The following is a 27,285-nucleotide window of genomic DNA, read 5'->3' as shown; positions in this document are numbered from 1 at the left end:
CTCGGGGTTAGGGACTTAATAGTCACGAATTATCATTCATGGGTTACGATCCTGTTACCTACTATCTCCTAAGGCACAGTACTAGGATGCGACTCAGAATTGCTCAGTATATTATATTACACGGTCACTACGAATAGTCTCCAAAATCACACAAATCGGATCAACCCAATGCTCTAACGCCTATACCATGCAGTAGATGAGAACCAAGAAACTCCAGCAAACCGATCAACTCCACCATTTATATGCTTCAAATGACTTTCCCTCCATTCAATATCCACTGCCGTGTCTGCCCAAGTTTCAGTATGCAGTCCCGGTGCATCTCCCGCGCCACTTCCCAATGTTTCATCACCTTCGAGTCTTCATCTAGTCCGCGTAGATACGCACTGTAGCCGCCCTTACCGCTGCCGGGCACCATATCATCATCGCTATCATTGCTATCACCTCCTTTATCAGCTTCATCACTCTGACCGTTGATCTTAAGACGAGCCGAATCACCAACAGCATTTATCCAATTCGCTGCCATTCCAGTCTCGACGGCTTCCTGGCGTGCATTGAAATGATGTATCATGCGTCGGTTAAACGAATTCCATTCACGCATATAGGTATTCATCTCCGCCACGTATCGGTCCCACGCTTTCCGAGGCAGCCCTAGCTGTTGGGAGCCGGCGCTGATTGGCACATGTTGCGGCGGCTGTGGCCGTTTGGGCGGGTTAGGGCAGATCAGTTCCCGGGGGCGTATATCGCGCATTGTCGTCCTCTGAACCTTGGCTCGGGATTCGAATGGAAGGTGCGCATGAATGTCTCGCAAATCTTCAATGCCACCATTTGTGGTGCTTGCAAACGGCGCTGTCTTGCCCAGATTTTTGAGGTCAAAGTGCTGGCTTTTGGATTTCATATCTTCCGTTTTTACATCATTACCACTTGAAGGCGGCCTGGACTTTGGCTGAGGCACATCTTTGCCCGGACCTTTGGCTACTTTTTCCGGTTCCGCGGTTGCCTCTTTTGCAGGGGTGTCATCGTCGAGATCCATGGCTTCCCCATCCGCTTGACCTGAGTCCTGCTTGTCATCATCTCCGCCAGTCGTTGCTTTGGCCTCCTCAGCCTCAGTTGCAACGCTGGCTGGTTGCGGTGTAGCTCGCGCCTTGGTTCCGACCCGAGTTTGTTTGCGAGGACTCCGCGGACGCTGGGTATTTCCTGATTGTTGTTGTTGGTGCCCGTTGACATCAGGCATGGCCCATCGTAAGTCCTTGAACTTATCACACCAATCATCCGCGGAGAAGTTTCTCTCGGGAAACGATGTAGGCTGTTGTTGTGCCGTCGAACCAGATCGGGAGGAGTCGTGATGAGACGTGCTCGCAGAGTGGCTAGCGCTGTTTCTAGCCGTGGTACGTCCGCGATTATTCAAACCATGCTTCGGTTGGTCTTTGTCCGACGATGATGGCGTAAAGAAGTCGAATGTATTCCAACTATTTGCTGAAAACGGCTTCTGCAGATTTTCATGGCTGCTACTCTTGAAGGTCCCATTTGATGGAATATCTCGTGATTTAGGGGCTTGCGAACTGGACAAACAAGGGCGAAATGTTAGTTTTAGAACTTATAAATCACCAACTCAGAGCGATAGTTTTTTCTTCATGGGTTGTGCCATACAATACGAAGGGATCTTCCGCGTTAGAAGCACCAAACATGGTTTGGGCCGAAGAAGCGGTGTCAGAATCGTGACCTTGTTACCCATTCCGTTAGTAGTTGGGCCTGAAAATCTCCTTTTATATAGCCGAGACACATATTCGTCTACATATGATATAGAAACTCACCTATTCCAGGGTCCCGTTTATCCTGAGTGTGAAAGTCGCCAAATTTCTGATGAGGTCGAAGTCTGCTCTTCGGGACCGCCTTGGGCTTATGCTCTGGTTGGACATCCTCATCGTCGATCTCACTTGAACTTGTAGAGGAATAGTTTCGATTATGGTCAGTTTTAAATTTGGGGCTCGCGCTCCGATGCCTACCGTAATCTGGAGGAGTCGGGCTTGGTGGATTTGTTCGCGCCTTGGGACTTCCAGGTGATTCACGCATACTTGCAGAGCGTCCAAGCCAAGCACTTGAGAAGAATGTCCTTTCTCCTCCAGTACCAGCGTATTTGCTACCTGTTCTCTCAAATTCCGGAGTTTTTGAATTTTCCTCTCGGTCTTGGAAGCCCGCTGCAGCTTTTCTCGCCGTCGGGGAGGGAGCAGGTCCAAAGAAGTCTCTCACCTGGGGGCGTTCGCTTCGGGGAACGTTTGAATAAGAAGAATTGTTTGAAGCCATAGGCTCATCACCACCAGCATCCCGTGGGGCAAACCCTTGTTTCTTCTTTGTAGAATTTCCACGGGTGGAATCTGAGCTAGTTGGCTTAGGAGATGACTTGAAGTATTCATACGCTGACTTCGGTCTTGTCGATTGTCCAGCAGACGAGGCATTGGGCCGGGACGTAGAACCTGGATATCCTGAGCGCCCGGTGCGAGGATCAAACTGGGACCATCCAGAATTGTGGCTCCCCTTCATGTCCTGGAATCCGCGATATGCATCCGCCCGCGTTTGTCCCTCATCATGCATCTTCTCCCACGGTTGCTTGGGGGCCGCTCGCGCATAACTCGCATATCGCTGGGCACCGGAAGAGGGTCCACTATGGAACGACTGGGGTCTCGACGAAAACGATGGTTTCGCGGGTGGAGGTTTGGCAGAAGGCGACGAGGGATAATTTTTGGTAGGAGGTTTTCGAGGAGAATTGGACTTGGGGGGCCCATAGTATTTCCCGTATCCAGCACGTAAGCGATCCGTATCGTACCTCAGCCGTTGTTGAGGGTCACTAAGGATCTCGTTTGCTGCTTGGATGGCCTGAAACTTGGCAATAAATTCCACTTCTTTGCCGGGATTCCGATCCGGATGATATTTGAGCGCTAACAGGTCAATAGCAATCCGAATTACCGAGCGATAGTCTTCCTCTTACCTAGTTTTCTAAACTGCTTCTTGATATCTTCGGCGTCTGCACAGGGCGCAAGACCTAAGTCCGCATAATAATCCCTTCGGACATCCGCTTTTACCATTTTGAAAGAATACCAGAGTGTGACACGGCCCGTATAATCGTATTGTCGAATGAAGGTAGCCCACAAAATTCGCACCAAGATATAATTCTTTTGTACATGACCTGACACATACGCAACGTTGACACAACGAGGTTTGAACAGATCAAAAAGAACGGCTGATAGGCGTATAGACGTTTTTGATCCAGTAGAGAGAAATAAGGGTCGTGCTAGTGAGAGAATGACAAGGATGGAGTGAAAGACAAAAGCTGAAAATGAGAGATTCTTTCTCCCTTTCTCTGCTAGACTCTTTCCGTAAACAAACCCCTCCAAACAGCCAGAGATACTGCCGTAGGTTGTATACCGCCCAAATTTCTGATCAGTCCCTCTGGCCCAACATCTGGCTTCACGTTTCGGTGCTGTATATCCTCATCGATTGTTGTTTAACAGTGCAGGTGGAGTACGGCGAACTTTTTTCTTATCGTTTTCGATAAACGGACATGATCTTCCCGATCAAGGCACCCCCTGAACGAACACCGAAAATGAGGCCCGTTGCAAGGAAAACAGCGGAACGTAGAGCGACCAAATAGCACACAGGAACGATAAATGGAACGGATAGAAATAGTCGACAAGGGGGGAGGAGAGTCGAAATCAAGGCTGGGTGTAGCTGATCTGGCAGAGACTAAATTAGATCAGTCCGCATGGCCAAAGCGCCCATAGATCTTGAAGATCCCAAAAGAACGGACTAACCTTATCCCTTTGACAATCGCACTTCCTAAGCTGTGTTCAAACGAATATAGAACCTTAATATAACGTGCTTATGAACGGTTGAAACAAAGAAGTCAGATGGCAGGTGCTGGTTAGAGAAGGAAGTAAAAGCGGAGGGTTCGAGTGAAGTGAATTGAATTGAATGCTTGAGTAGTAACTGGTTCAATTATTCGGGGTCTAGCGCTGGTTGTCCCGCCGAGCAACAACTCAATCCGATTTTACCATGAAACAGTTGCTGCCCAATGGACAAGTTAAATCGACTTTGTCTACCATATGACGATCCATATTGAATCGAGTATTTCTTTTTCTTTTTTGGTTTAATTGTCACGCTCATTAGGCCTAGAAGACCGGATATCCAAGAAAGTCTGACAAAAAGAATGTAAATGGGGAGGGGGAAGGGGGTAAAAACTATATACAGCAAACAATCATAGACATGAACATATTACGTCCAAGATCCAATTCAACTAGGCGTATAGCGTAGAGATACTGCCTCGTAAGATCACTTGTATCCCGCGAGCTGGAAGACCTGAAGACCGAGTGGTATGGAAAAGGAGGTACTATGAACAAACAAACAGAGAGATATAAACAAACCTTAGCCATCTGTGGATGCTCCGGCTCCTGATCCCCCAAAGAAGTATCCTTCGAGAAGATCATAATTGGCATTTTCACTCCAGTCATGTTGAAAGTCGACTGCCATGCCGAAACCTAGGTCAATCCCGACACTATGCCCAGCTCCATGTCCTAAAGAGGGCACCGCCGGTAAATCATAATCGGGATTCTCGTCAGACCCCACAGGAACTTGGCCTTCTGCACCAGGCGCATCGAAATCCAGAAAATCCAGGCTTATTCCTGTAGGTGGTATTTCTTGATCTGTTGGTTGAAATTGATGGTTGCTGGGATTAGCAGTAACACTGCTAGGTGACGCGCTTTGCTGTGGAGAATTGCCATAGATGTACTGTTGTTGCGTCTGTGGAGATACGGGGCTCTCATAGTTCCCATAAAATTCTATGGATGGTGTCCGTTGGGGCTGGTTTGGTCGCTCTGAGGCGAATGTGGAGGCGGAGGCTTCAGAGTAATCTGGTCGGATTGGGTAGGGTTGCACTGACCTCCTTGCGCCATGGTTAGATCGCTCCGAGATAGTACTGTCATTAAATAGGTCCCCAAGATTCATATCGAACCTCGGAATCGGCCGTGTAGGTCGCGTCTGGGTTTGGCGTCGGGGCTGGCCAGGAAGTCTCTGTCGTTGATCCATTATATATCGACCATGCTGTCTATTTCGGCCAACATACATTGCATTGGCTTGTTGAGTCGCAGCAGCACTCGACTGGAACTGTGTCAAGTCGACCTGAGATCCAAATCCAGTGGTAGATAAGCACATTTGGACTGTGGCTTTGCTCATCCGCTCAAAGGCATCCCGGCACGCTTCTGCAGGTGGACACTTATGCATTAGATCTCCCAAAACAGAGGTGGCAGCAAGTACCGTAAAGTCCACCTCATCTAGTGTCTGCAGGTTCGATTAGCTTGTACCTTCCTTTCCACCTTTAGAGGAAACATACCAAGCGACTTCTAACTATGGGTGAATGCCAGATTGCATACAAAAACGAGATGCCTGCCATGAAGATGTGGTGTGTAGCCAGATACGTATAATTTACCAATCGCACACGGTGCATTTGACGGTATATTCGAATGACCTTTTGCCCTGCTTCGGCCACTTTGTAATAGATATCATCTTCATCGTCCCCTTCATCCACATTAGAAAATGAAGGGCTGGAGACGTCTTCAGCGGGCGTGAGTTCATCGGCCAATTCTGCGGGAACCGTTAGACTTTGCTGGTATAGCATGATGACAGCTTGCCAGTAGTTCAATTCGAGAAACTCTACGGAAAACTGAACGCCTGTGTCGCGCCTCGTTGGGGCAGTCTGTTGCCATTCATTCAATCGCCGATGGATATCCTTGCGCCAGGAGCGGAAAGAGTCAAAGCCTTGCAGGAATGGGGATGTAAGATCAGATCGTGTGAATCTCGCCGCATGAGGGACCTTGTGCTTCGCGAACCGCGCTTGCTGATGTTGCAGGACATCTTGAATCTCAGATTGCAGCACCCGCAGTTTAAAGTAATGGTGTGCTGCATGCTTATAGCTCGGGGAGCCCTCTGGAGGCATCACGATACCCGACTTTGTGATATATTGGTCCTCTAACAGGGACGGAAACTCCGTGCTAATGGCCTGATCGCTAATACCAAAAGGGCGGCCAACGCAGCAACTAACTAGGCGATCGAAACTATAAACGCACCACCATAGGCGCCGGCGGAGGTCACGAACCCACTCTCGTCGTCCTCGCTCACGGGTATCGATGCGCGGTTTGTCTCTATCTTCGGCTCTCCTATGCGGAAAGTTAAGAGTATCAGCCCCCAGTGTATCGATTCCGGTTCCGTCTTCGTAATGTAGTCCAAGGTCAACAGCTAACCGCATTGCAACGCCAACAATGTACCATAGTCCGGGTGCAACGGGCCGTAGGAGGGCAAAGCTGGCGAGAAGAAGCACTGCCTGTAACTCCTCTAGCGCTCCAAACCCGTCATTAGTCGAAGAAGCACCCACAAAGGACTCTAGATGGATAATGGCGGACGCGTGATACTCCTCGGGCTGGTATTGGTGACTTGACAGTCGAGGCCTTTTGGAAGTAGACGGGGAACGGTCGTGGCCATTCCCTTTCTCGTCACCTGATTTATCCTCAAATATTATACCAGCACCAATAGCGAATACAATGTTGAGCATGTAAAGACTGCGAGGAGGGCGGCTCTTTTCATCAACTGAGTAGGTGCGGTCAAGTAGTTCCATGAAATCATTGCGATGCAGGATGGGTATTTGGGGGTTGGCGTGTTCAAAATAGAGATTGGCTAGTTTCTCAGCCAGATCTCGATCTGGAAAAGCAGCGCATTTCATCATCGGTCTCGTTTGAAGGCCGAAAAAAGAATCACGGCCAGTACTTCCGGCTGTACCAGTAGCGCTATGGGGTAGGCGTTCACTTGGGCGCATAGGGCCTCGCTCGGACGCGTTCCCTGAAACAGAGCTTTTGACCGCAGCAAACACGACCCTAGCAAAAGAGATACCAGAAGTTGATCCTAAATACCGAGGGTCAGAGGTCCCTTGGACCGACACCATTCCAATATTCGACACCAGGTTATGTATCCTCCAATTATCTTCTTTTTCGGATTCCATGTTATTCTCCGAGTCTTGCCCACTCTCTCTATTTTTCCCTGTTCTTGATATCGAGCCTTCCTTCTCTCTTTTCATTCGCATCAATTTATCGCTTTCGTCAGCTGTCGACATTTCAGCACCCGTTGGCCCTTCTGAGCCCGCTGACTTTGACTGAGTAGAGTCATGGCCTGCCTCCACCTTGACCGCTTCCTCTTCATCGAAGGCTACCGCTCCCTTAAAATCAATCTGATGCTCCATCAACACTTTCTCCAGGTATGCCACGCGAGCCTCAAGGAAGTACACATAACTCCGGGGTATCTCTCTCTTAGTGATTGGGTCGTACCCAACACACCGGACGCCGGCCTTTTCGCAGGACTGGCACCGGGGAAGCCGTTGGTCGCAGCGGTTCTTGCGCAAGCGGCAACGGTTGCAGGCTGATACATTGCGGAATGAGGAGGAATTCGAGGCGGGGGAAACGTTTACCGGTGCATGTTGCTGGGAATGCGCCAACGGCTCTGGCTGGGTTGATGAAGGCTCAGTGGGCGGGTGCGGTCGTTTTCTCCCTATGGAGGTCGGCGAAACCGGAGAAGTAGGGTTCAGCATTGCGGGAAAGGTACGATGAGGAGAAGCGCCAACGAGCGACCATGTCTCGAGGTTGGATTTCTGCGGAAAGTCAAGTTAAGCGGGGGTATCGTACACCGTAAATCCAGAGACACAGTAGCAGTCATGTCAGAACATGCGCCGACTTCTCTTCTCTCGCCGGCCCAGTATTCCGTTTGCACAGAGTTCAGCGATGATTGACGGGAAACTGTCTCCTCAGTTGAGCCGTGATCCGCGGGCTTTTTTAGTTTCCGAGATGATAGTCAGGGCCAGAGGTGTTAGTATCAGTCTGGAGGGCAAGACAGTCGCGGCCCATGACGGTGGCAGTCCGTCACCACACACGTAGTTTCGATTGTCACGTAAGGTTCAAGTAACTGGAGAGGAGAGTCGACAAAAAAGAAAAAGAAAGAAAAAATGGAGTTTGCGATAGAGCAAACCGTTGGAGTGGTAACTTGACAAGAGGAGTCCCACTACACTTACCTAGACAATAGTAAGAATGTATGGACCGTGTAAAGCTGGGGTGCGGATAGACTGGAGTAGAAACTAATTTTACGCTAACCTTCCTTCAACCACACAGTCAACAGATATTGACTGAAACTGCAACCATCAAACTCTCCTAGAGTGATTGTGCTCTTCTACAAAGCCCATATCACTCAATGGGTAGTCGAGTGACTGTCAGGTGTTCTGAAGCAATTTGCTTGAAGACGACGACGCACGGGCCATAAATGACAATACCGTACCCGGAACCTGGTCGCACGTGACCCTGTAATCAAAGAACGGGATTCACTACTATTGGCTACTGATAAGGAACAGTCATCGCCAACGAAATCTCTAATAAATTTCACTGCAATTTAATACTTGGCAGTGATTCTAGACTGGAATTTACCTGAGTTTTGATCCTATCCAACCCTTCGTAGTGATCAGCTTAACGGATGATTCAAACCATCATCCTCACTAATAAATCCCTTAGGGTTGCCGTCAGCTTGTCACTACTAATAGGATAGCTAGGTAAGATGCCCGTTTCAGCCCCCTGTTGTGTGGCTCTCTCTATCCTGGTCACTTTAGGGCATTAGAACAGTGTTTTATATGCTAGGTTATATATATTGTATCATTAAATGAGCAGAATCAATAGCGCTTGCAAAACGCTCATTTTTTCATATATATGGTGCACTTTCCTCTTGTATAATAGGAATTGTTGTTCATCATATGTACCCAGCGCTCTACCTAATGAACTAGAGGAGAGTCATAGGAGAGTAGTACGGACTAACTAGTCGAAGAGATGGCATATAGCTCCCCCTAAGTAGAGTGCAATCTCTATCTTAATATCCAGATCAAAGCTTACATTTGCCTTTAGCATACGTCGTACGCTCGAGATTGTAATTACTGTCAAAGGATAGGAGGAAGACTACGCTGCCTAAACCGCGAGACCGAGAAACAAGAGGACTAAAAGGACCTAGGTGGATGCAATTACCGTAGTATAAGCCAATGTATTGAGTATTCTTCCGGAATCCTCAGCATAATCTCTACAAAGTGGATGCGTTCTCCGACTCTGTGTAGCGTTAGTGATTATTAGAGATTATGTAAGGTACCAAAGTACGAACAATAGAAGAGGGGAAATTCGTACCATCGTGAGCGGGGCCCGAAGTGAAACTATTCGCAAGTATTGCAACTACAGTAATACGACAGGGGAATGGAAAACTGGTCAAGGTAATATCAAGTTAAAGAGGGAGATTTTGGGTGGCCCTTTGTCCACCTTCCCTTAAAATAGATTCTGCGCTCAAATGAGTTGGATATATGGTAATAACAAAAGCCTCCCAGATGCATAATAGCGCGTGTCCAACCCAACCATGCTCCATGGAGATCATGACAACAAGATAGGGAGAAAGACAAAAATAGGAAAAAAGGCGAAAAAAAAAAGAAAACAGCCAGCCCCCATGCTTTTAAAGATGCATCCAGTCTATGAAATGCGCCTCCACCCAAATTTAAAACCATGATCTAAACACAGAAGGAAACATAGCAGTTCAAAAAGAAAAAAAGCCTGACCAAAGCTAGCCACCACTTGGAAGATAATCAAAATGCAAAATAGAACAGATATATCAAATCGACAGGAGTGTCGAAAGGGGGGAAGAGCTAGAAAAGAAAGAGAAAGAAATGATAGTAAAAAAAGAAAACGTGATGTCAGGTAAAAATAAGCCGAGTCATGTCAAATGTCATGCGTAGGTCGTGTCGGGTCACGCCATATTGAATGGCCAACTCAAGCATGCTCGTGCTTGGCGTGAGTCTGTGTCAAATCGATATTTAATATGTCAGAGTCGTCAACACTAGTCCGCGCAGAAGAGAGTAATCTCCGCACTTCTTCTGCGGTGGCGTCCTCCTTGCCCGCAGTGTAGGAGCCCCGCAGGCCGTTCTCACTTGCATTAAACTCATGCTGCTCGGTTTGCTTGGAATCTGTTTTTGGGTCACTCTCCTCCATCCAAAAGCTCTGAATGGCTCCAATGATGCAGACAATACCGCAGGCCCACCAGGCCAGCACAGAGTATCCACTCTCGAGACCTTTAGAGTGAAGTAGGCCAGTGACGGTTGGGCCGAAAGCACGGCTCAAACTTGCCGTTGAGGCAGCTGCACCATTAATGGACCCAAGCACTTTAGAGGATGGAGCAGCGTTGGCGAGTAAGATAGCGGTAGATGGGAATGCGATGACATGGAAGGTGATCTTGCAGATCAAGGCGACATACACCGCGGTCATCTGAAGCACTTCAGGAAGGAGTATGAGGTATGGAACCAACAGGTAGAGTGGAGGCCAGACAAAGAGAACAAAGCGAAAAGTACGCAAGGTCCCAAAGTGACGGACAACAGATGGGAAAAGCCAGAGCTGGGCAATCATAGAATAGACGCCCTGCACTGCAAGCATGAACCCAATGGTCTTCGTGGGGAGACCAAGACCTCCAGTGAATTTGAATGGCAAGATGGCATCTTCCCCGGACTTGGGTGTGCTCAGGAAAACGGGCATCAGCTGATCGAAAGAGACACTGTGACTATAAGCAATGTTAGTATCTTCAAACTAGGAGTGTGAAACGACCTCGAGGGGGAGGAGGTCCTTACTATGCAAGAATTCCATAGGCAATGATGTTGAAAATAACTTGCTTAGTAAACGCCTTCGGCGTTCCACATTTCTCATTTTTCATCTGCCTTTCAATATCGTCATCATCTGATAAGTTATCCAATTCCTTCATTGGTAACAGCTGAGGGGAGGACTCATTGCTCTTGTACTCGGGCGGGGGTACATCGTCGTAGTCGAGATAATCCGCTTCCTCTGGTTCCACCTTGACATCCGTGTCCTCGGTCAGCTGCACAGAAGATCTGCGGCATTTTCCGATGAGCCAGTTGCCCAATTCCAAACCAGGGTCCCGGCGATGCTTTTTCTCCGGATGGGTCTCCTCCAAGAACAATAAGCCAACCACAATGCCGAACATTAGAACAACAACGCATACCACGTTGGGTAGCAGGAATGGAAAAGCTTCGAGGATAGTGCCGCGCTGAAATAGCCAGGGATAATTCTCGCACGGCTGTGCCAGCGCACCGCCCATGGCGGGTCCGATAATCGATCCCAAGCACCAAACAAATGGCATGATGGAGTAAGCCCGGGGTTGGTGTTCCTTGACAGTCACGATCTCCGCCACGGTCGTCTGGAGTACTCCGATGTTTCCGTTCAACAGGCCTCCTAAAGCCCGGGCGATCATCGCTGTAGGTAAGTTGGGAGCAAACCCAAATACAATCATGCTAATAGCGGTCCCGACCAGGCCCATGATTAGGACTGGTTTCCTACCAACCTTGTCACTCATGCGTCCCCAGAACATGCCTGTTGAGAACTCCGCAAATGTGAAGGCAGAGGTGATCATGCCTGCATAGAGGGCAATTTTGCGATCATTGTCCGTCACATGGAAGGACTCCACCATGCGATAGACATAGGGGAAAATGGACATGAACGCGATTGGCTCGCAGATTCGGCATAGTGCTGATCAAACTGTTAGTGATAACTCCAAGTTATAGAGGATATGCGTCGGGTGACAGTAGGAAGAAAAGGGGGTGGACAAAAAAGGAACCACAGAAAATCTGCCAGGAAACACTGCCGCATACACATCCAGACTTTGAAAGTCCCATTTTCAACATACCTAACACAAAAAGTTGGCGTATAGGGAAAGCAGACCAATCTCCACTACCGCTGTTACGCCGGTCAGATGAACCACTAGACAGGCGTTGGAACATTTTGGCGTGTAAATCCCTTTGCTCGGATTCAACCGTCTTTGCGAAGGGAGAAGAATTTTAATCTACCTCTTCCTTGCTATAAGATAGCAATTAACGGAAGATATGGCCCTGAGGAATGGCTCTCCGTTCTAGATTTTCCGGGTGGCTTTCTGAAGGGAGGGAATTCAATGATGATAAGGTCGTTTAGACTGGACTCAGTGGTTTTTTTTTGTTAAAGGGGCGTCAACATCTCTTGCCCCTGGCGTAAACTAATCTCAGTGTCACTTTAACCCGAATACCTTGTAGGCTGCGTTCCGCGTTCTAGACTTGAACAATGGTTGCCAGCGGGTGTGATAACCCTAATTGGAAACCAATATGGCAGAACACCAAAAAGGGGTGTTTGATAGGAATGTAAGTGAAGGAGATGGGGTATTCCAGGATAGTGGAGACTCGAAAAGCAGCACTGAGAAAGACTCAAGATGCTGTCAAGTGCTTGGAAGGATGGTAGGGTGGGAGTTGTTATAGTTGTGGTTAAGGTCCAATGGACTGAAGGATAGTTGGGGAGGAGGGCTAAGGACCGAAACAAAAGCAGGAAATCAATTGTATTTGAAGTGAATTGGATTATTTTAGAGAAAAAGAAAAGGAAAGAAGAGAAGGAAAAAAAAATTCCAAAAGGAGGGACCTAGACGGGAAGTGGAATAAATGAAGTATTTGAAGTGGATAACTGAGATATGTGATCAGGCGAAAGACTAAAAGCATCAAACGGCGATGGATCATGGACAATGATGGAGCCCATTTCGGTTACAGCTGTACAAGAGAGACGATGGTGCATGATGCAGTACAGCAAACAGTTGAGAAGTAACAGGATCCACAAGTAAATTATTACTATGATGATTACAGTTTTGTTTAGTATTATTATTATTTTAATATTTTTTAGAATTTTTTTTATTTTTAATTTTTTTTTTTTAAAAAAAAAATAGTTTTGGTTTTGGGTTAAGGTATGATGTTTTCAGCAGATAAACCGGCATTAGTACCAAACAGAAGCTGAGTATGGATTGGGGCCGCCCGACTGAACTTACAGACCAACCAGATGATGGGACGTACCACGTCCACGGAAGGGAGAGTCCCAGTACCTGTTGGAAAGGGGTGGAGCCAATAGCAAGACATAGTCGACGAACATTTACCAATCACTCTAGAGAAACGGATCTTTGGAGGTCAGGTACTTTTAGGTACCTATTTTCTTGACCTTCGTACAGCAATCAGACAGGAAAAGGAAAACAACCCGGTTCCTCGTCGTACAGAAGAGGTCATGGGTATTGGTTTTATTCCTTTCGGAACTACGCCGTAATTCCTACGGTATTATGTATTATGATGATAATAACGATATTAACACAATAACAGTCACTCCAATAGTTATCATCATCGTATCAAACAACAGCATCTCAGCGGGAAGATCATATTCCGATTGACTTAGGTCAACATGCGACGGGAAAAAGAGCCCACTACCAAGAAGCTTCGAAGGAAAGGCAAAGGGGGCAAAAAATAATTACAATACATGAAATAGAAAAGAAAGCGAGAGACAAAGAAAATGAGAGCCAGCTGCTCCCAGCTGAGAGCCGCCGCAGCAGATTGACCGGTAGGTAACCCATGGACCTAAGCCCCGGGGCCCGGGGAACTGAAAGAGAGTGTCTCTAGAAGCGCGCTAAACAGTCCCATAAGGCAAGGATGATCAGCTTTCCAGAAGTCTGGTTTAGTGCGACTTAGTGAGATGATAGATCTAACAGTCCCTACCCACTTTCCTGTAGTGTGTCCCGCCCCCAAATAATTAGGTCTCTCCGGAGAGAGAAGGGTTGGAAAAAAATAAATAAGTGAAAAAAGGATGGAAGGAACTGTGTATACAATATGTATAGCGTCTGTATTTTAGCGGTATTGTGTCAGACACTTCCTTTCTCTGATCCACTGCTGCGGAATTCTAGAAAACCCAGCCAAGTGCCCACAGCAATGTGGGATAATTCAACTAAATAAGTCAAAGATCGATCGCGGTTTTGAAATTACGCACGATCCCAGATGCACTAATTATTATCTATTCGACCAGGGTCGGATAAAAAATATATACCAGTCACACCACCTACATATATCAGAAATTTGTCGTCGTCCATGACAGTGGAAAGTATAGAGCATCTAACTGTTAGTGTGGGCGGCTCTACAAAGGAGCTGGGGAGAGGTAAGAAAGAGGAAGCCTGGCTATAGTACAAATAATATGCGGTGTACATCCAGGGTAAGCGATAACGACTTGGTTTTGCATTCGGTGAATTGGGTCACAAATGGTTCAGAAGAAAATGAGGATGATCTGACGTCGAGGGAGAATTCCAAAAAAGGGAGAAGGGAAAAAAGACAGAGAGAAAAAGAGAGAAAGAAAAGGGTTAGAAAAAGTGGGTTTCTCACAAGAGAAGGGGTGAAAAGAATAGGTACATACCCCATCATCATCAACCAAAAAAGTGGGTCTGGTAGTTGTGGACTGGTAACGGTGGGGGAAGAGGTGAGCAATCGACAATCAACCCTTACGGTGAAAAAGACGCTATTGCCTTATTCTTTGGCCGCTTACCCTAAGTGGGCCGGAAAGGGTTGGTAATCGGGGACAAGATGATTGACGTTTGCTGCTCATCTTAAGTTGATCTCCCTGTCGGAGAATGGAAAAGGAGCGATTACAGGCCCCGTAAAACAAAAAAAAAACTCCCCCAAAAGAAAAAAAGATGTAAGATGAGGGGGAAGGCAATAGAAACACTACAGATACATCTCCTTGTGAATAGTCCGGAAATTCCCGTCATAATGTTGCCTCCTGCCATAGAATTTGTTGGACTCTCACTGGGATGATGGAGCAGACAATAAGCATAAACCCCTCAATATTTTCCTGTGCTGTAGCTGTTGGGCAAGAAAATCTTCCGCGGAAGTTAGCTGCTCACCAGAAGCACACAGCTACATAAAAGGTCCTATTAAACTTTTCTTCCCATCGTGTGTCTAGTGGATTATTACTATAACGATACAATACCCGGGGGGGAAAGTTTTGGCTCATAAGAAAGGGTTAAAAGCGAGGAGTTAAGCTGTGTTGCAGCATATAATTGACGCTGCAGTCAAAACTCTATTTCCCCTTCCTCTCGGCCGCAACAACACCTCTTTTATTTCTCTTCCTCTTTTCGTTGCTGTTTAACCGCCCCGAATGGCTACTAAGTACATACTTAGCAGACCTTTTGGGCAAATGTTCTTGACGTCATTATTGTCCAGTGCTAATTACCCGCATGTTGGTGGGCACATCCGCCAGTACGTTAGGGTTTCACGACACTAAACAAGACTATCGCAACAACGGTCATACTACTGCTACCCGACGATCTGCCATTGTTCCATTTGTACTTAAGGCATTCAATCATTGGACGCCTTTCGGTCCGAAAATTGGTAGGGGATGGAAAGAAAGAGAAGAGGTGAAAGCCATCCGCTCTGTTATATAAGCGCTAAATGAAAGGCGGAGGTGGAAACCCGTACCCTAAGGACCAAGGGATTGGAACTCCGTTGCAGATCCTGGTTGCCGATACAGAACCCATACCGTACGGACCAGAGGTGTGCCTCATACAGTACAACCTTCCATAATACGTAGGTAGCAACAGTCCACTACTGCAAAGGGTAAATAGTATCACATAGGCGGTGGATCTCGTAGTGCCTGACTTAGTGTAGTCCCGATCTGGGGTCCACGCGAGCCAAACGGGGGTGAGGAAGTGGGAAAGAAAAACGATAGAAGGATGCTGCAAGTGATCTCTTGACTTCTCCCCTAGTAGGTCAGACAGTGGTCCAAATGTGACAGGGCCCATGATCCTTTAGATCAATTTCCACTGAAGACCCTCCAGAAGCTGACAAGAGGGACAAACACGACGTCATCCTACTTTGACAAGCAGCGGTCCAATCGGGGGACGCTATGCAGACTGCTCTATCATAGGGATGTGAATGTGGAAGAGAATTCCGGAAGTCAACTGAAACTGAATCTGGTGATCAAGTGTAGCCGTTGTGTTCGCAACAGTCCATCCACTACAACACACATGGTTCCCACGAGGGAGGATGCAAGCTAAACACCTAGACGAAGTAAGGTAGTAAGAAGATAAGAGAAAACAGTCCCCGATAGGATTAGACAAGAGTTTCAAAAGCAAACAAATTTGATTCTCCTAGGGATACAATATCATGAGTTGTTCTATTTTTCCCCCTATCCTTAACTTTTGTTTTTATTCTTTTCTTTTCTTCCTTTCCCCTCAAGCAACAAAAACTGACTCCAATGTCAGTGCTTCCCTGATGTTCCCGATACATTCACTCAATAATGCAGTGATATACCCAAATTCCGATTCTTTCTGTATTCTTTCTCTTATGGGTTTGGCTCATTCTTATTTTACGTACTATATGCATGAAATACATACCAATGCGCTTTGGTTATTGTTGTTTTTTTTTTTCTTTTTTTCTCTAATATTATTATGATTATTATTATTGCAAATAAGACAGAGGAGGAAGTGTTCCCCGAGTTCCGAGCGTTGGCGGATGACGCGAAGATACATTATCTGGCGGTGTCGGCGCGTCGCTCTTCAAATCAGGGTATGTTACGCAAGATAGGATGGTTGTAAACATCATCCATCCTCTAGTTGATAATCGTGTCCACGTTAGTGTCCAGTCGGACGGTTCGGAGCAAAAAGGAAAAAGGGAAAAAAGGAAAAAAGGAAAATTGAGCAAGAAAGAGACAGAGAAAACAAGAACAAGAACAACTGATGAGATGTCATGGCGATGCACCTAACGATGTATGCAGTGATGCTAGTCATGTGAACATCACCTGTCTGGGGTAATTGGGCGTTGTTGGTCCTCGGAAATTATTGGGCAGTTGGTGCCAGTTGAGACGTTGGCACTGACTAACAGGAGTCATTTGAAAGTTAAGTCATTCGCGTCGGTGAGTTTGTTGGCAGCTCAATGGGGAAGCCCTGCAGCTGAAATGACTTCCAAGTTGCTTCTGTGATGGAGTGGAGGTGAGGGGCAATCAGGAATAGTAAATTCACCGACAGTAAGCGGTCAAGAGGGAAAAGAGGGGCTTGCAGACTCCTTGGGTACAATCCTCAATGCAGGGCACATTTTGACAGCATCTGTCAAGATCCTGGGTCATAATTCCCTGTTGCTGCAGTTCCAGTGCGCGTTAATTCTTGCAGACAACCATTATCATAGGTCAGCCAGTTGGAATACCTCCTATTAGCTTGGGCAGAAATGAAATGGCGGGTAAATCCCGATACAATCAGCCTTAACGTATCACCAACCTCGGCAGCTCGCTAAGAAGAAAAAAGAAAAGGGCGGCGGACCCTGTCCACCTTGCAGAAGGCGGATCAGAATCAGAATATACGGTGAGCAACAAACGGTGACCTGATCTAGCTACACAGCCACGATAATGGACTGATAGGCAGCCATTTCGGAAAGGAATATTCGTGGGATAGGAGGGTAGGGTAGACATACCTAGGTCATGTATGTACATACATTGCTCTACCTATACATCTCTTCATGCAGGGCTATTTGGTTATCTACTTGCTGGATCTTCCATCTTTACTTCAGGCGGGGTTGGGTTGCCCCGCGATGATAATGGATTGCGTGTAAGGCATTACCATGGCATGGGGCAAAAACCGCAGCATCAGGCCATTCTCTACTAGTAGCTGTCGAGAGGTCACGGCGAAATATTCCCTCGTTCTCCGAATGACAGCGTTAACCTTTTAGAGCTTGTTACTCTCACATTCTGGTCATCCGATAAAGATTGACGCTATAGAGTCAGATAACAGAAAATCTCCTGTAATGCTGGATTCAGTACAAGGGAAATACTTGCTTACCAGATGAAGAGCGCCGTATTTTTTTCCCTTAATTAACAGCATTGGAGTCTGATAAGCTCCGTATCGCAGCTCCCAAATAACAAGCCACCGAATCCTTGTTAGATGGAGATTATGTACATATTTTGTGGATCATTCAGAAAGCCGCAGCTTCGTTCCAGACTGTCGGGACATGACGTCGGAAGCTGTTTATTTGGGGTCTTTTTTTTCAGCGGAAGAGAGTGACTCACAAGCAAAAAAAAAAATTCAAATAAAATACACATAAAATAAGAATAAAATAAAAACCAAAGAAAAAGAAAAGGAGAAATTTCTCACCGCCCTTTCTCATGTCAATTTCTTAGTCTCCGGCTGAATGACAGAATGATTGGTTTCTTATGGAGGTGTATATGTGTAGGTGTGCGTGGACCGATGTTTCATGATGATTGTTTACTCTCCATGTATTATTAAGGGTGCCTGTACGGAGTAGTTGTAACATGTATCGAATCTTTCTAGAATCAGTGTAATATTATTCACGACGGGTTAGGCTGGAAATCAGCCCACCAGCTCTACTTCCATCACTTCTACGGTATTAAACTAAAGGCAAATGCGGGTGCGGTTGTGGCGGGTATTGTGTAGTTCTTGTTTTGGAGATGAAGGTCCTCAGCTGGGATGTCTTGTCAGCCATTCATAATGGCTGAGCTGATCCCGGAGCTATTCATCTACGACTTCGTATAGCGCAACGTAATACTAATTCTGTGACCTCTTAGTGAGACCTGAAGGAATGGTTTCCATTGTCCCTTTTTTACCCCCTAAATGTTCGCTCCTCCAATCAGAGCCCCTCTTTCGCTCTTCCCGATATGAATAAGACATCCAACATTATCGTCATTCGCAGAAGACACAAGGAGGAGGGAGAAGAAAACTTTGTTTAATTCATCCCTGTCTGTGTTACGATTGACGTCAACAATACTACCGTGTGAAGGGGAACAAAACATTGATTGACAATGCCTAGTGTATACCGGAATCAGACTTTATGCTACACAGAACTACCTCCGACCTGGCAGTGCAAAGTACAACCTACCAAAAAAGGTACAGCGTAGGTATGAGAGATCCACGGCTTTGTGCCTGGAACCGGATGCCATTCCCCGGGCCAATGAAGCCATTGACTTTGCGAATTGATGTCTATTTTAGCGCGATATGAAACATGGTTCTGGGTCACTAGATTGCTGATTGAGTCCGCAACTTGTTTCATTTGCTGGGACGTCACGAGCTAATTCCGGGGAACGAAACGAAAAAAAGGTCCTGACCACGCCGTACTTCCGCTTCTAGTAACTTGTGTTAAAACTGCATGTGTACTAGTTTCCCAACTATATCCGCGGAATTACAACGAAGTATCCGTTCTCCACATGTCTGGGTAGGGAATATGTATGAAATACTGAGCCCGTGGCAAATTGTCTCGGCTCTACGGATTAAACTAGTAAATAATCGGAACGAAGGATCTGTTGATACCGTGTGCTGTAGTAATTCGGCCGGTACTTTCGGACCTCCAAAGTTAATTCGGGGGAAATACTAAAGAATGCGGTCGACAAAGGCGCAAAGTACCGTACGACCTGAGTAAGGTTTATACACAGTGCGTATAGGAGTATATGGGTCTCACTATCCAAGTACGGTCTAGGATGCTTATCAAAATTCTCCCAGTGGCGAAGACACAAAGTTAGGAACACTCTCCCATTGTACTAAAAGATTTCTCCACCGGAATGCAGGATCCGGTGCCGCGGCGACGGATAACAATCATCCCCCAGGGGTACGGTCTTAGCCTGAAAGTTTCTTGTCCCTGTCTCACAAAGATGAAATGAAAATGGAAGTAAAAATAAATAAATAAAATACCAACTCAATTCAAATCAATTCCCAAATTTTTGACTTGTTCCCTCTCCTCCCCCTTTTTTTAGGACTACTCTGCCATGATCTTGTGAGACAGGGCTCTCTCTCTCTCCTGCTGTATCACTCCCGTATTCCAAACTACCTATCAGCCGATCGATTGTGGAACAAGTAGACTCCACTGCGGAACCTCAGCTCTTTTAACGGCTGTTTCTCTTGTTTCCGTCTCGCGAACATGCCCATGTAGTATGTACAGTATCTCCAAGGTTCCAAGCACCTTGCGTCGTGAAGCCCTTCGTGCATACAAGCATCATTGATGTCGATGTTCTCGATTGTTTCTCTAGGGAAATCATGTGCTAACCCGTGTCAACACAACCAACAATACTTTTCTTTTCTTTTAAAGTCCGATTGGCACGTGCAGGTTCAGCGAACTATCTGCCGTCCTGCCTACCAAGCATAGTCGTCGATATATCTTTTGGTCTAACATCACTGGATCTGTCACCGCCCAAAAATCTAGATCGTGCATATACTACGACAACTTGCAGGGTCAAGATGCGTTGACGACCTGTTTGGAGGAGGCTAAACTGATCAGCGGTCACGGTGGCTGACCTTGTTGCTTACACAGTATGCGCGTCTGTACATATATGTGGAGCCTACAAAAAGACAGTAAGGATTCCAACTGGATGGGTTTATGCATGCCGGGCACAAAGTTCATTATCTCATAATGACCACATTATAGGCAGACCTCTATCACCAACATCTTGGATGCTTGTCTAGGCTAGAGCTAGTATACCTGCCATGTCACACAAACCTGTTTCACTTCATATATGCTATGCTGTCTTACGCCCTGTATATCTGCCCAAGAATCCCATATGTACTGGGTATACAAAAAAGATCTGGCCTATACAGAGTAGTTCCTAGAATAATTATGATATTGCTAGGTATTTCTGGCCTGTACCATTGACCTATCGTGGGCTTTGCAGGGCACGGAGAGATCAACCTTAACCTAGATGACCTCAACAAAACTTGTTTTTTTTCCCAGCTGTCAGATATGCATGCAATCTAAAATCAATGTATTGATCTTATTTCCTTTTTCTTTTATTTCTTTTCTTTTTGTGTCGTTGTCGTTTCTATTGTTGTCAGACAGCCTATAGCTGGTCGCCGCCATTTCATCAATAGGTCTTACCGTCAATCGTCTTCTTATCGGTCAGAGATTCTCCACCAATGTGTTCTAGCTGACCACCTAATCCCTCTTAACCACGGTAACGTTACGTTGGCATTGTTGGCCCTGAAGGGAAGCCTTGCCAAGTGTTCCAGGCGTGAGGGGCAGGATACATAACAAGGTATGTTGGTATCCCTGCGGTGATGACGCATTCAAATAGGCCACACATAGTAATACTATACAACATTGAAACAGGTTTCTTTTTCCTTCTGCGAAGCTGCCTTACTGTTTAAGGGCTCCTGACTCATGTGATCATGAATCCTCGACAGTAGTAAGTCTAGGCCCTAAAACCAGGGTACCGGTAGCCATGAACTGTGTGTATAGAACCGAAATCCCCACCTACGTCAAGAAAGAAAAAAATTGGGGGAAAAAGAGTGAATGAATTAATGAATGAAAGGAAAGAGGAAAAAACATTTCCTGGTCCAGAATCCCAGACCCCACAACGGTGTATGGTATCGATCAGTATTTATTTTTGCATCAGTCAAGTGAAGCGGTCGATAAACTAGCGTAAGCTCAGATCGCATAGAAAAACGCTAAAGGCGATCCTCCGCCCCAGAATGGTCTCGCCTCCCCGAGGCTGTCAAAAGTACAGGCTTCCTATGATGGTCTGGACTTTAGTTCGATATTGTTTTTCGTCATGTGCAGTTCATGTCCCGAATTCCGGACAGAAGGTATTCACCATTTCCCCCCGCCCTCCCAATCTTTGGTCAAACCTTAGCTTGAGCTCTATGGATCGAATTTACAGAACGTAAGATGGCTAGCCAGATGCATGTAAGTATGTACATGTTACCAAACTATCAAGTAGCTGGAACTCAGTCGGTAGAGCATCTCCGACTAGACTGATTGGTTCACTTGATCTGTCACGATCACATTTTCAAAGTATCACTTCAATGAAGAGCGAATTATCAGTAGATGATCTCTTGATTACTGGGAATATCCTTGTTATTCCGCCAGGAACTACACATATCGATCTTGGATTAGAAAGTCTAATCTATTCCGTCGTGAAGGATTCAATCATACTATTGGCGCCACTCCTCTCTTAGTGTCCCCCACTAGTCGTATATCACTATGTGACATGTCGACTGCGCAATCTATCGATTATTAATTGCTGGGGACTGATGTGACAATGGTATTATTAGGAGTTCGCTGACGAGGGCGTCATGCTTGCTACTTAAATGTAATCTGTTAGTGTTGGGAATTGATTGCTGCTACAAGGTATGCGGTACAGGTAGCATGGATCTACTAGATACTTCTTAATATAGCCATACTCTTTCAGGTTACCATAGCAATTAGTACTCCGTATCCTAGTGACCTATGATAACTTCCGCTATATTTGTGTTATTCCTGTGTGCTGTCAGGCTAGCAAATGATCAAGCTCTCTATCACCTCGAGGGGGGCTGTTGCTAGAACCACATTCTTATAACCACTTTCAGTCCCTTTCAGCGCTTATTTCTATTAAGAGCACTTACTTTGGGATGAGTAAATATCTCACTTATAGCGTATGCGTAGGTCACTACACTAGTTCTTGAAAGTAATGATATGCGGAGTCCCCTCCGACTTCGCAAGCGTCCGTTATTAGTATCCACGACTACGAGGGTTATTTGTCCTCTCCCTAGATGCACGGCATATCACTACCACCAGCCTTAGTTCTCTCCTAAGATTTGCCTTGTGATGTTACTGTACTCGACAATTTGTCCTTCGTCCCGCAATGCTAGTCAGCCTTACACGACGTGCTTCTCGCCAACTAATTTTTTCGCCGAAAACTGCGGGAGAGCCTCTATTTGCCAAATACGAGAATATTGGTAACTAGCGGAGAATGTAAGCGAATAGTGTATATTCCTGTGTAGTAATGGTTCCAATCTCACAAGGTAGCCGTTCCATTATCGTGCAGAAAAACCTCCCAGCTTGCAGGCTAGGTTTCATACAGAATACATAGTTGGGTTCTTTATCATAGTGGGTACCTTGTCCAGTATTTGCAGCTTGTGATCACCGTCAAGCGCCAGTGGAGTGTTTACAAGTATTATAAATGCGTGATCCATTTTGCATGCTGGTCCGTCAGCTAATCCTACATACTTCATGATATTTGGTTGCGTTCTCACTCTTTAAGAATCAATTTTTCTATAGTGATTGGTTGTTGTCTTCGCGAAGTATATCCTGTCGTCTTGTATATTGAACGAGATTTGTCAAGGGACTTCGGAGCTTTGATTATCATTATACCTTGAGATAGAATATATACCTTCCACATAGCCTCGGATAACAATACAAGGCTTTAACTACTAGAGATACTTACAGGACTTTCAGACCTGGATCAATAATTAATTGAGCCAAAATTTAAACACCGTATTCGAATTTCAATCATCAATTTTATGACCATGGATATCATGTATAATATCATGTATACATCCAGTGATTGCCTAATATTTAGGGCATCAATCTATATCCGTTATCATCCGTGATAAGATCACGTGTGCTGCAGGTTTGCTCCAGCTCCATCAGAGCTATGACAACATCAATCATATACTCTCTTCGCAATTACTCAAGCCAACGTGCTGAGCAATTCAGAAAAAAAGAGGGAAAATGCTGTTGAGTTGATTATTGGCTTTATATCTCGGATTCGTATTGAAGGATCGTTCACCCTAGGATGAGCGACACAGCTCTTATTCCAAAATGACGACACAACGAATATGTTTATTTCGGTCACTTCACCCTCTTGTCCGACAGACTGTTCATTTCCATACCACTAGGAAAGGATCGATAGGATTATTTCGGAAATGCTATCGACAGTACAGCACAGAGACTGAACCCTTACCACCAGCAGACCAACCCACCTCCCTCGACCAGCCTTCCGAACATTCGCACCTAAACCCCTCACCCGAAGACTATTCTCGATTCATTTTCCAGGATAAATGCCGCTCGGTGATGTATGCGGGCTCTGGTGGTAATGGATGCGTCTCGTTTCTCCGAGAAAAATATATTGAGGAAGGCCCGCCGAATGGCGGCGACGGCGGCAGTGGTGGAGGTATCTACATCCAGGCCATTGAAGGTCTCACGAGTCTACATAAGCTTGCGCGCAGGGGGGTCATAAAAGCTGCTCGAGGGAAAAATGGACAGGGTAAAAGCAAAGGTGGCAAACGAGGCGACGATGTTCTTATACAGGTGCCCGTGGGGACTGTGGTGCGTGAAGTGAGTAGATATGATCCAGTTGCTGAGGAACTGGCCCTTCGGAAACGACAGCGAGCTGCGACAGTGGAGGAGCTAGATGAGATTGGGCTGCCGTCTATTCGCCGTGACCGATGGGTACTTTACCCTGGAGCAAATCCCTCAGATTTCTTGACGACGGTATTCCCAAGGAACCCACCTAGGAGACAGGCTATCGCCGCCCTGGAACCGAAAGCACCAATTCATCTTGATCTGTCGCATCATATGGACAAACCTATCTTGCTTGCTGCCGGTGGTGTAGGGGGTTTGGGAAATCCGCATTGGGTGTCCCGTTCGATTACTCGCCCGAATTTTGCCTCTAGAGGAGAAGGGGGTATGCGCCTGGAGCTAGAATTTGAATTGAAGCTGCTCGCCGATGTTGGCCTGGTTGGAAAACCTAACGCTGGAAAAAGTACGCTACTCCGGTCGCTGACCAACAGTCGTACGCGGATTGGAAACTGGGAATTTACCACCCTTTCGCCAAATATCGGAACGGTCGTTATTGATGATCATAAAGGAAGGCCGCTGGTGGAATCCAAGGGAAAGGCCCGGCGGACTAGCTTTACTATTGCCGACATTCCTGGCTTGGTTGAGAACGCGCATCTTGACCGTGGTCTGGGTCTAGGGTTCCTGCGACATATCGAACGAGCAGGCATTTTGGCTTTTGTAGTGGACCTTAGCGCTGGGGATCCCATACAAGGACTCAAGAATCTGTGGCATGAACTTGGCGAATACGAGCGGGTACGTGATGCGGAACCGTCTTTGAAGTTCGACGACTCTTCAACATGGATTCCACCCACGCATGGTCTGCCTGAGCTTCAGTCTGAAACCCATGAGATCATGAACAAATCTGAGCTTCCCGATCTCACCCTCCCCCCTATCCACACGAAACCTTGGTTCGTTGTTGCTACCAAGGCTGATCTGCCAGAGACCCAAGAACAGTACAAGATACTAAGGGACTATCTTTCCGCTGTAGAGAAGGCCCAGGTTGAGCATCCCGGAGGCAACCCCGATGGTTGGAGGGAGAAGCTACACGCTGTTCCTGTGAGCGCTATGAGGGGAGAGGGAGTCGAACGCATTCCTAAACTCATCATGGAGTTCCTGCAATGAGCCGGTTTTATACATCTCCTGTGTACATGGTCTGCAAACGCAGCTGGGCTAATTTTACTATCCTGCGATATGGCAAATTCGGTCATTGTATTTATTGGATCCTTGTATATTATTCACGTGGTAGATACCCAAAGCCTTCACCCAAATTTTTATATAATAATGTGTTGCGTTTTAGTCTTTGTTATGTTGTGTCGGACCTAAAGAAACTGTAATCCCCGCATGACGTTGCGATAAATTAAGAGTGAAGTAAAAAAAAAAAGTGTTCGCAAAGATAACAACAACAGCAACAACAGCAACAACATGTGAAAAAACCTCATTCCCATCTATGGTCTCATATATGCATTAGCGTTTCTGGTAACAACTCTAAACCGAGCCTTTTTCTGGATTTTCTCTCACCTAAGAGACAATGGTCCTCCTCCAACAACTCATTACTGTCGCGCTCTCCGCCATCGCAGATCCAGCCTCCGACGACCCCATCCACGAATGCCTCAGTCACGACCTCAAAGCTCATCGGGAACTTATATTAGACACTCCAGATAAGGCTCTGGAGCTTGCCGACGCGAACCTACGCGTTTTCCCATTCAAAGATGTTGAAACATGTTGGCGACGCCTATACACGGACGCGAGTATCGTCAAAGCATGTCTCAGCATATGCAACAACATTGGGTTTCCACGCGAAGAAAACTCGCATAAAGAGGGTGTAATGCACAATACATCACTTGGCTCTCACTTGTTTGGCTATATAAACAACAATCCGAGTAGCGAAAAGGAGGAGACGCTGAAAATACCTCCCGATGCGCCGTGGTTGTCCCCGACTGTTCACATTCTCGACAAAGCCTTGATTATGACCGGTGCCCCCCTACGCGAGTCGCTTATTGAATCCCTTCTTGATGCACTCCAGAATGCCACTACCTCCTATAGAAAGGGAACGGCCGACCCCGAATACTCTCAGGGTGGTGACGACGACCGAGCCGCCAAACGCAGAAAACTCTCGCCTCCGCTGTTTTTACCAGATGCTATTCCCGGCCCCGGGCTGAAGAATCCCATACCTCGCATCTCGGCACCGTCCTTCGACTCAATCGAACGTCATATCCGCCATGTCAGGACTCCGCTGGTTATTACCGACGCGGTGGAGCATTGGCCGGCGATGTCGACTAGACCGTGGGCCTCGAAAGATTATTGGTTTGATCGCACTTTTGGGGGCCGGAGACTTGTTCCAGTGGAAATCGGGAGATCATATACAGACGAGGGCTGGGGCCAGCGGATTATGCAGTTCGGGGAATTCGTCGACCGCTATATCTGGCGTGGGCAGATGCAGTTTTCGAAACAATCTGACGGTGAATTCGGCCAAGACGGAGTCGAAGAAGACCTTACTGGTTACCTGGCGCAGCACGACCTATTAGCGCAGATTCCAGCCTTGCGAAAGGATATCTGTGTTCCTGATTATTGTTACATTGATCCACCGGGGCCGGAACCCGGGACGCCAGTGTACTTGAAGAAAAAGCAGGCGCAAGAAGCGAAACTCAAGGAAATGGGTTCACAGGCGACATCTACTAGTCGTACGGGGCAGGATAGCTCCCACAATGACAATGACAATGCGTCAGATTGCTCGGCTTCGGAGCGGGGCCTCCCTGCCGATCCGATCATTAATACCTGGATCGGCCCTTCCTGGACTATATCGCCTCTCCACCATGACCCCTACCATAACATCCTGGTTCAGGTCGTGGGCGCTAAGTATGTCCGCCTCTACTCTCCCCGGACACCTACGTCCCAGATCTATCCGAAGGGAATGGAAGCTGTTCATTCGTCGTCTTCTGAGGGCAGAGATGGTCAAACCCATGGTGGTGAAGGAAAAGCCAGCGAGCCACGCCTCATAGATATGTCCAATACGTCACAGGTCGACCTCGCAGCCATTGAACTCTCCCCGGCCGAGTCCGAGCAATGGGACGCCATATGGCCCGGCTTTATGCAGGCGGAATATGTCGAAACAGTTCTCAGGGAAGGCGAGTGCTTGTATATTCCCATTGGGTGGTGGCATTATGTCCGTGGCTTGAAGGCGGGAATCAGCGTTAGTTTCTGGTGGGAGTAAAGTTCTTACGAATTACGATAATATTCTTCGAGAAGAAGAACTTCCTTGAGTATTTATCGAGGCA

At 46.7% G+C, this 27,285-nt stretch overlaps 5 protein-coding genes across 5 annotated transcripts; 2 read left to right on the top strand and 3 right to left on the bottom strand.

Annotated features, from left to right (window-relative positions):
- Nucleotides 1-247: 247 nt before the first annotated feature.
- BDW43DRAFT_306169 (DnaJ domain protein) lies at nucleotides 248-3,080 on the bottom strand (the record flags this gene model as incomplete). The annotated part of the gene is made up of 4 exons (XM_032045966.1): nucleotides 248-1,559; nucleotides 1,648-1,720; nucleotides 1,812-2,933; nucleotides 2,984-3,080. 4 exons carry the CDS (start codon nucleotides 3,078-3,080, stop codon nucleotides 248-250), a joined length of 2,604 nt encoding a protein of 867 aa, XP_031905136.1.
- Nucleotides 3,081-4,287: 1,207 nt separating this feature from the next.
- Nucleotides 4,288-7,797, bottom strand: BDW43DRAFT_113925 (Zn(II)2Cys6 transcription factor). Its single transcript, XM_032037969.1, has 2 exons — nucleotides 5,381-7,797; nucleotides 4,288-5,328 (listed from the first exon to the last, which is right to left on the bottom strand). Exons 1-2 carry the CDS (start codon nucleotides 7,619-7,621, stop codon nucleotides 4,417-4,419), a joined length of 3,153 nt encoding a protein of 1,050 aa, XP_031905135.1. The 5' UTR covers nucleotides 7,622-7,797; the 3' UTR covers nucleotides 4,288-4,416.
- Nucleotides 7,798-9,365: 1,568 nt separating this feature from the next.
- On the bottom strand, nucleotides 9,366-11,791 carry BDW43DRAFT_261227 (MFS transporter). Its single transcript, XM_032040285.1, has 2 exons — nucleotides 10,721-11,791; nucleotides 9,366-10,653 (listed from the first exon to the last, which is right to left on the bottom strand). Exons 1-2 carry the CDS (start codon nucleotides 11,599-11,601, stop codon nucleotides 9,873-9,875), a joined length of 1,662 nt encoding a protein of 553 aa, XP_031905134.1. The 5' UTR covers nucleotides 11,602-11,791; the 3' UTR covers nucleotides 9,366-9,872.
- Nucleotides 11,792-23,363: 11,572 nt separating this feature from the next.
- BDW43DRAFT_261221 (GTP-binding protein Obg) lies at nucleotides 23,364-25,265 on the top strand. The gene has a single exon (XM_032040284.1). It carries the CDS (start codon nucleotides 23,492-23,494, stop codon nucleotides 25,130-25,132), a length of 1,641 nt encoding a protein of 546 aa, XP_031905133.1. The 5' UTR covers nucleotides 23,364-23,491; the 3' UTR covers nucleotides 25,133-25,265.
- A 273-nt stretch (nucleotides 25,266-25,538) lies between these two features.
- BDW43DRAFT_306165 (putative JmjC domain protein) lies at nucleotides 25,539-27,221 on the top strand (the record flags this gene model as incomplete). Its single annotated transcript, XM_032045965.1, has 1 exon — nucleotides 25,539-27,221. The coding sequence occupies one exon, from the start codon at nucleotides 25,539-25,541 to the stop codon at nucleotides 27,219-27,221; it is 1,683 nt and encodes a 560-aa protein (XP_031905132.1).
- Between the last annotated feature and the right edge of the window lie 64 nt (nucleotides 27,222-27,285).

Source organism: Aspergillus alliaceus, assembly GCF_009176365.1.
Source record: "Aspergillus alliaceus strain CBS 536.65 unplaced genomic scaffold BDW43scaffold_3, whole genome shotgun sequence".
Taxonomy (NCBI): Eukaryota; Fungi; Ascomycota; class Eurotiomycetes; order Eurotiales; family Aspergillaceae; genus Aspergillus; species Aspergillus alliaceus.
This window is presented reverse-complemented; position numbering and strand designations above follow the sequence as displayed.

Coding starts and splice junctions, on each gene's coding strand:
- BDW43DRAFT_113925 (XM_032037969.1), bottom strand. CDS start 7,621: ATGCTGAACCCTACTTCTCCGGTTTCGCCGACCTCCATAGGGAGAAAA. Junction 5,329..5,380: donor CCATAGTTAGAAGTCGCTTG/GTATGTTTCCTC, acceptor TCGAACCTGCAG/ACACTAGATGAGGTGGACTT.
- BDW43DRAFT_261221 (XM_032040284.1), top strand. CDS start 23,492: ATGACGACACAACGAATATGTTTATTTCGGTCACTTCACCCTCTTGTC.
- BDW43DRAFT_261227 (XM_032040285.1), bottom strand. CDS start 11,601: ATGTCCATTTTCCCCTATGTCTATCGCATGGTGGAGTCCTTCCATGTG. Junction 10,654..10,720: donor GCCTATGGAATTCTTGCATA/GTAAGGACCTCC, acceptor CATTGCTTATAG/TCACAGTGTCTCTTTCGATC.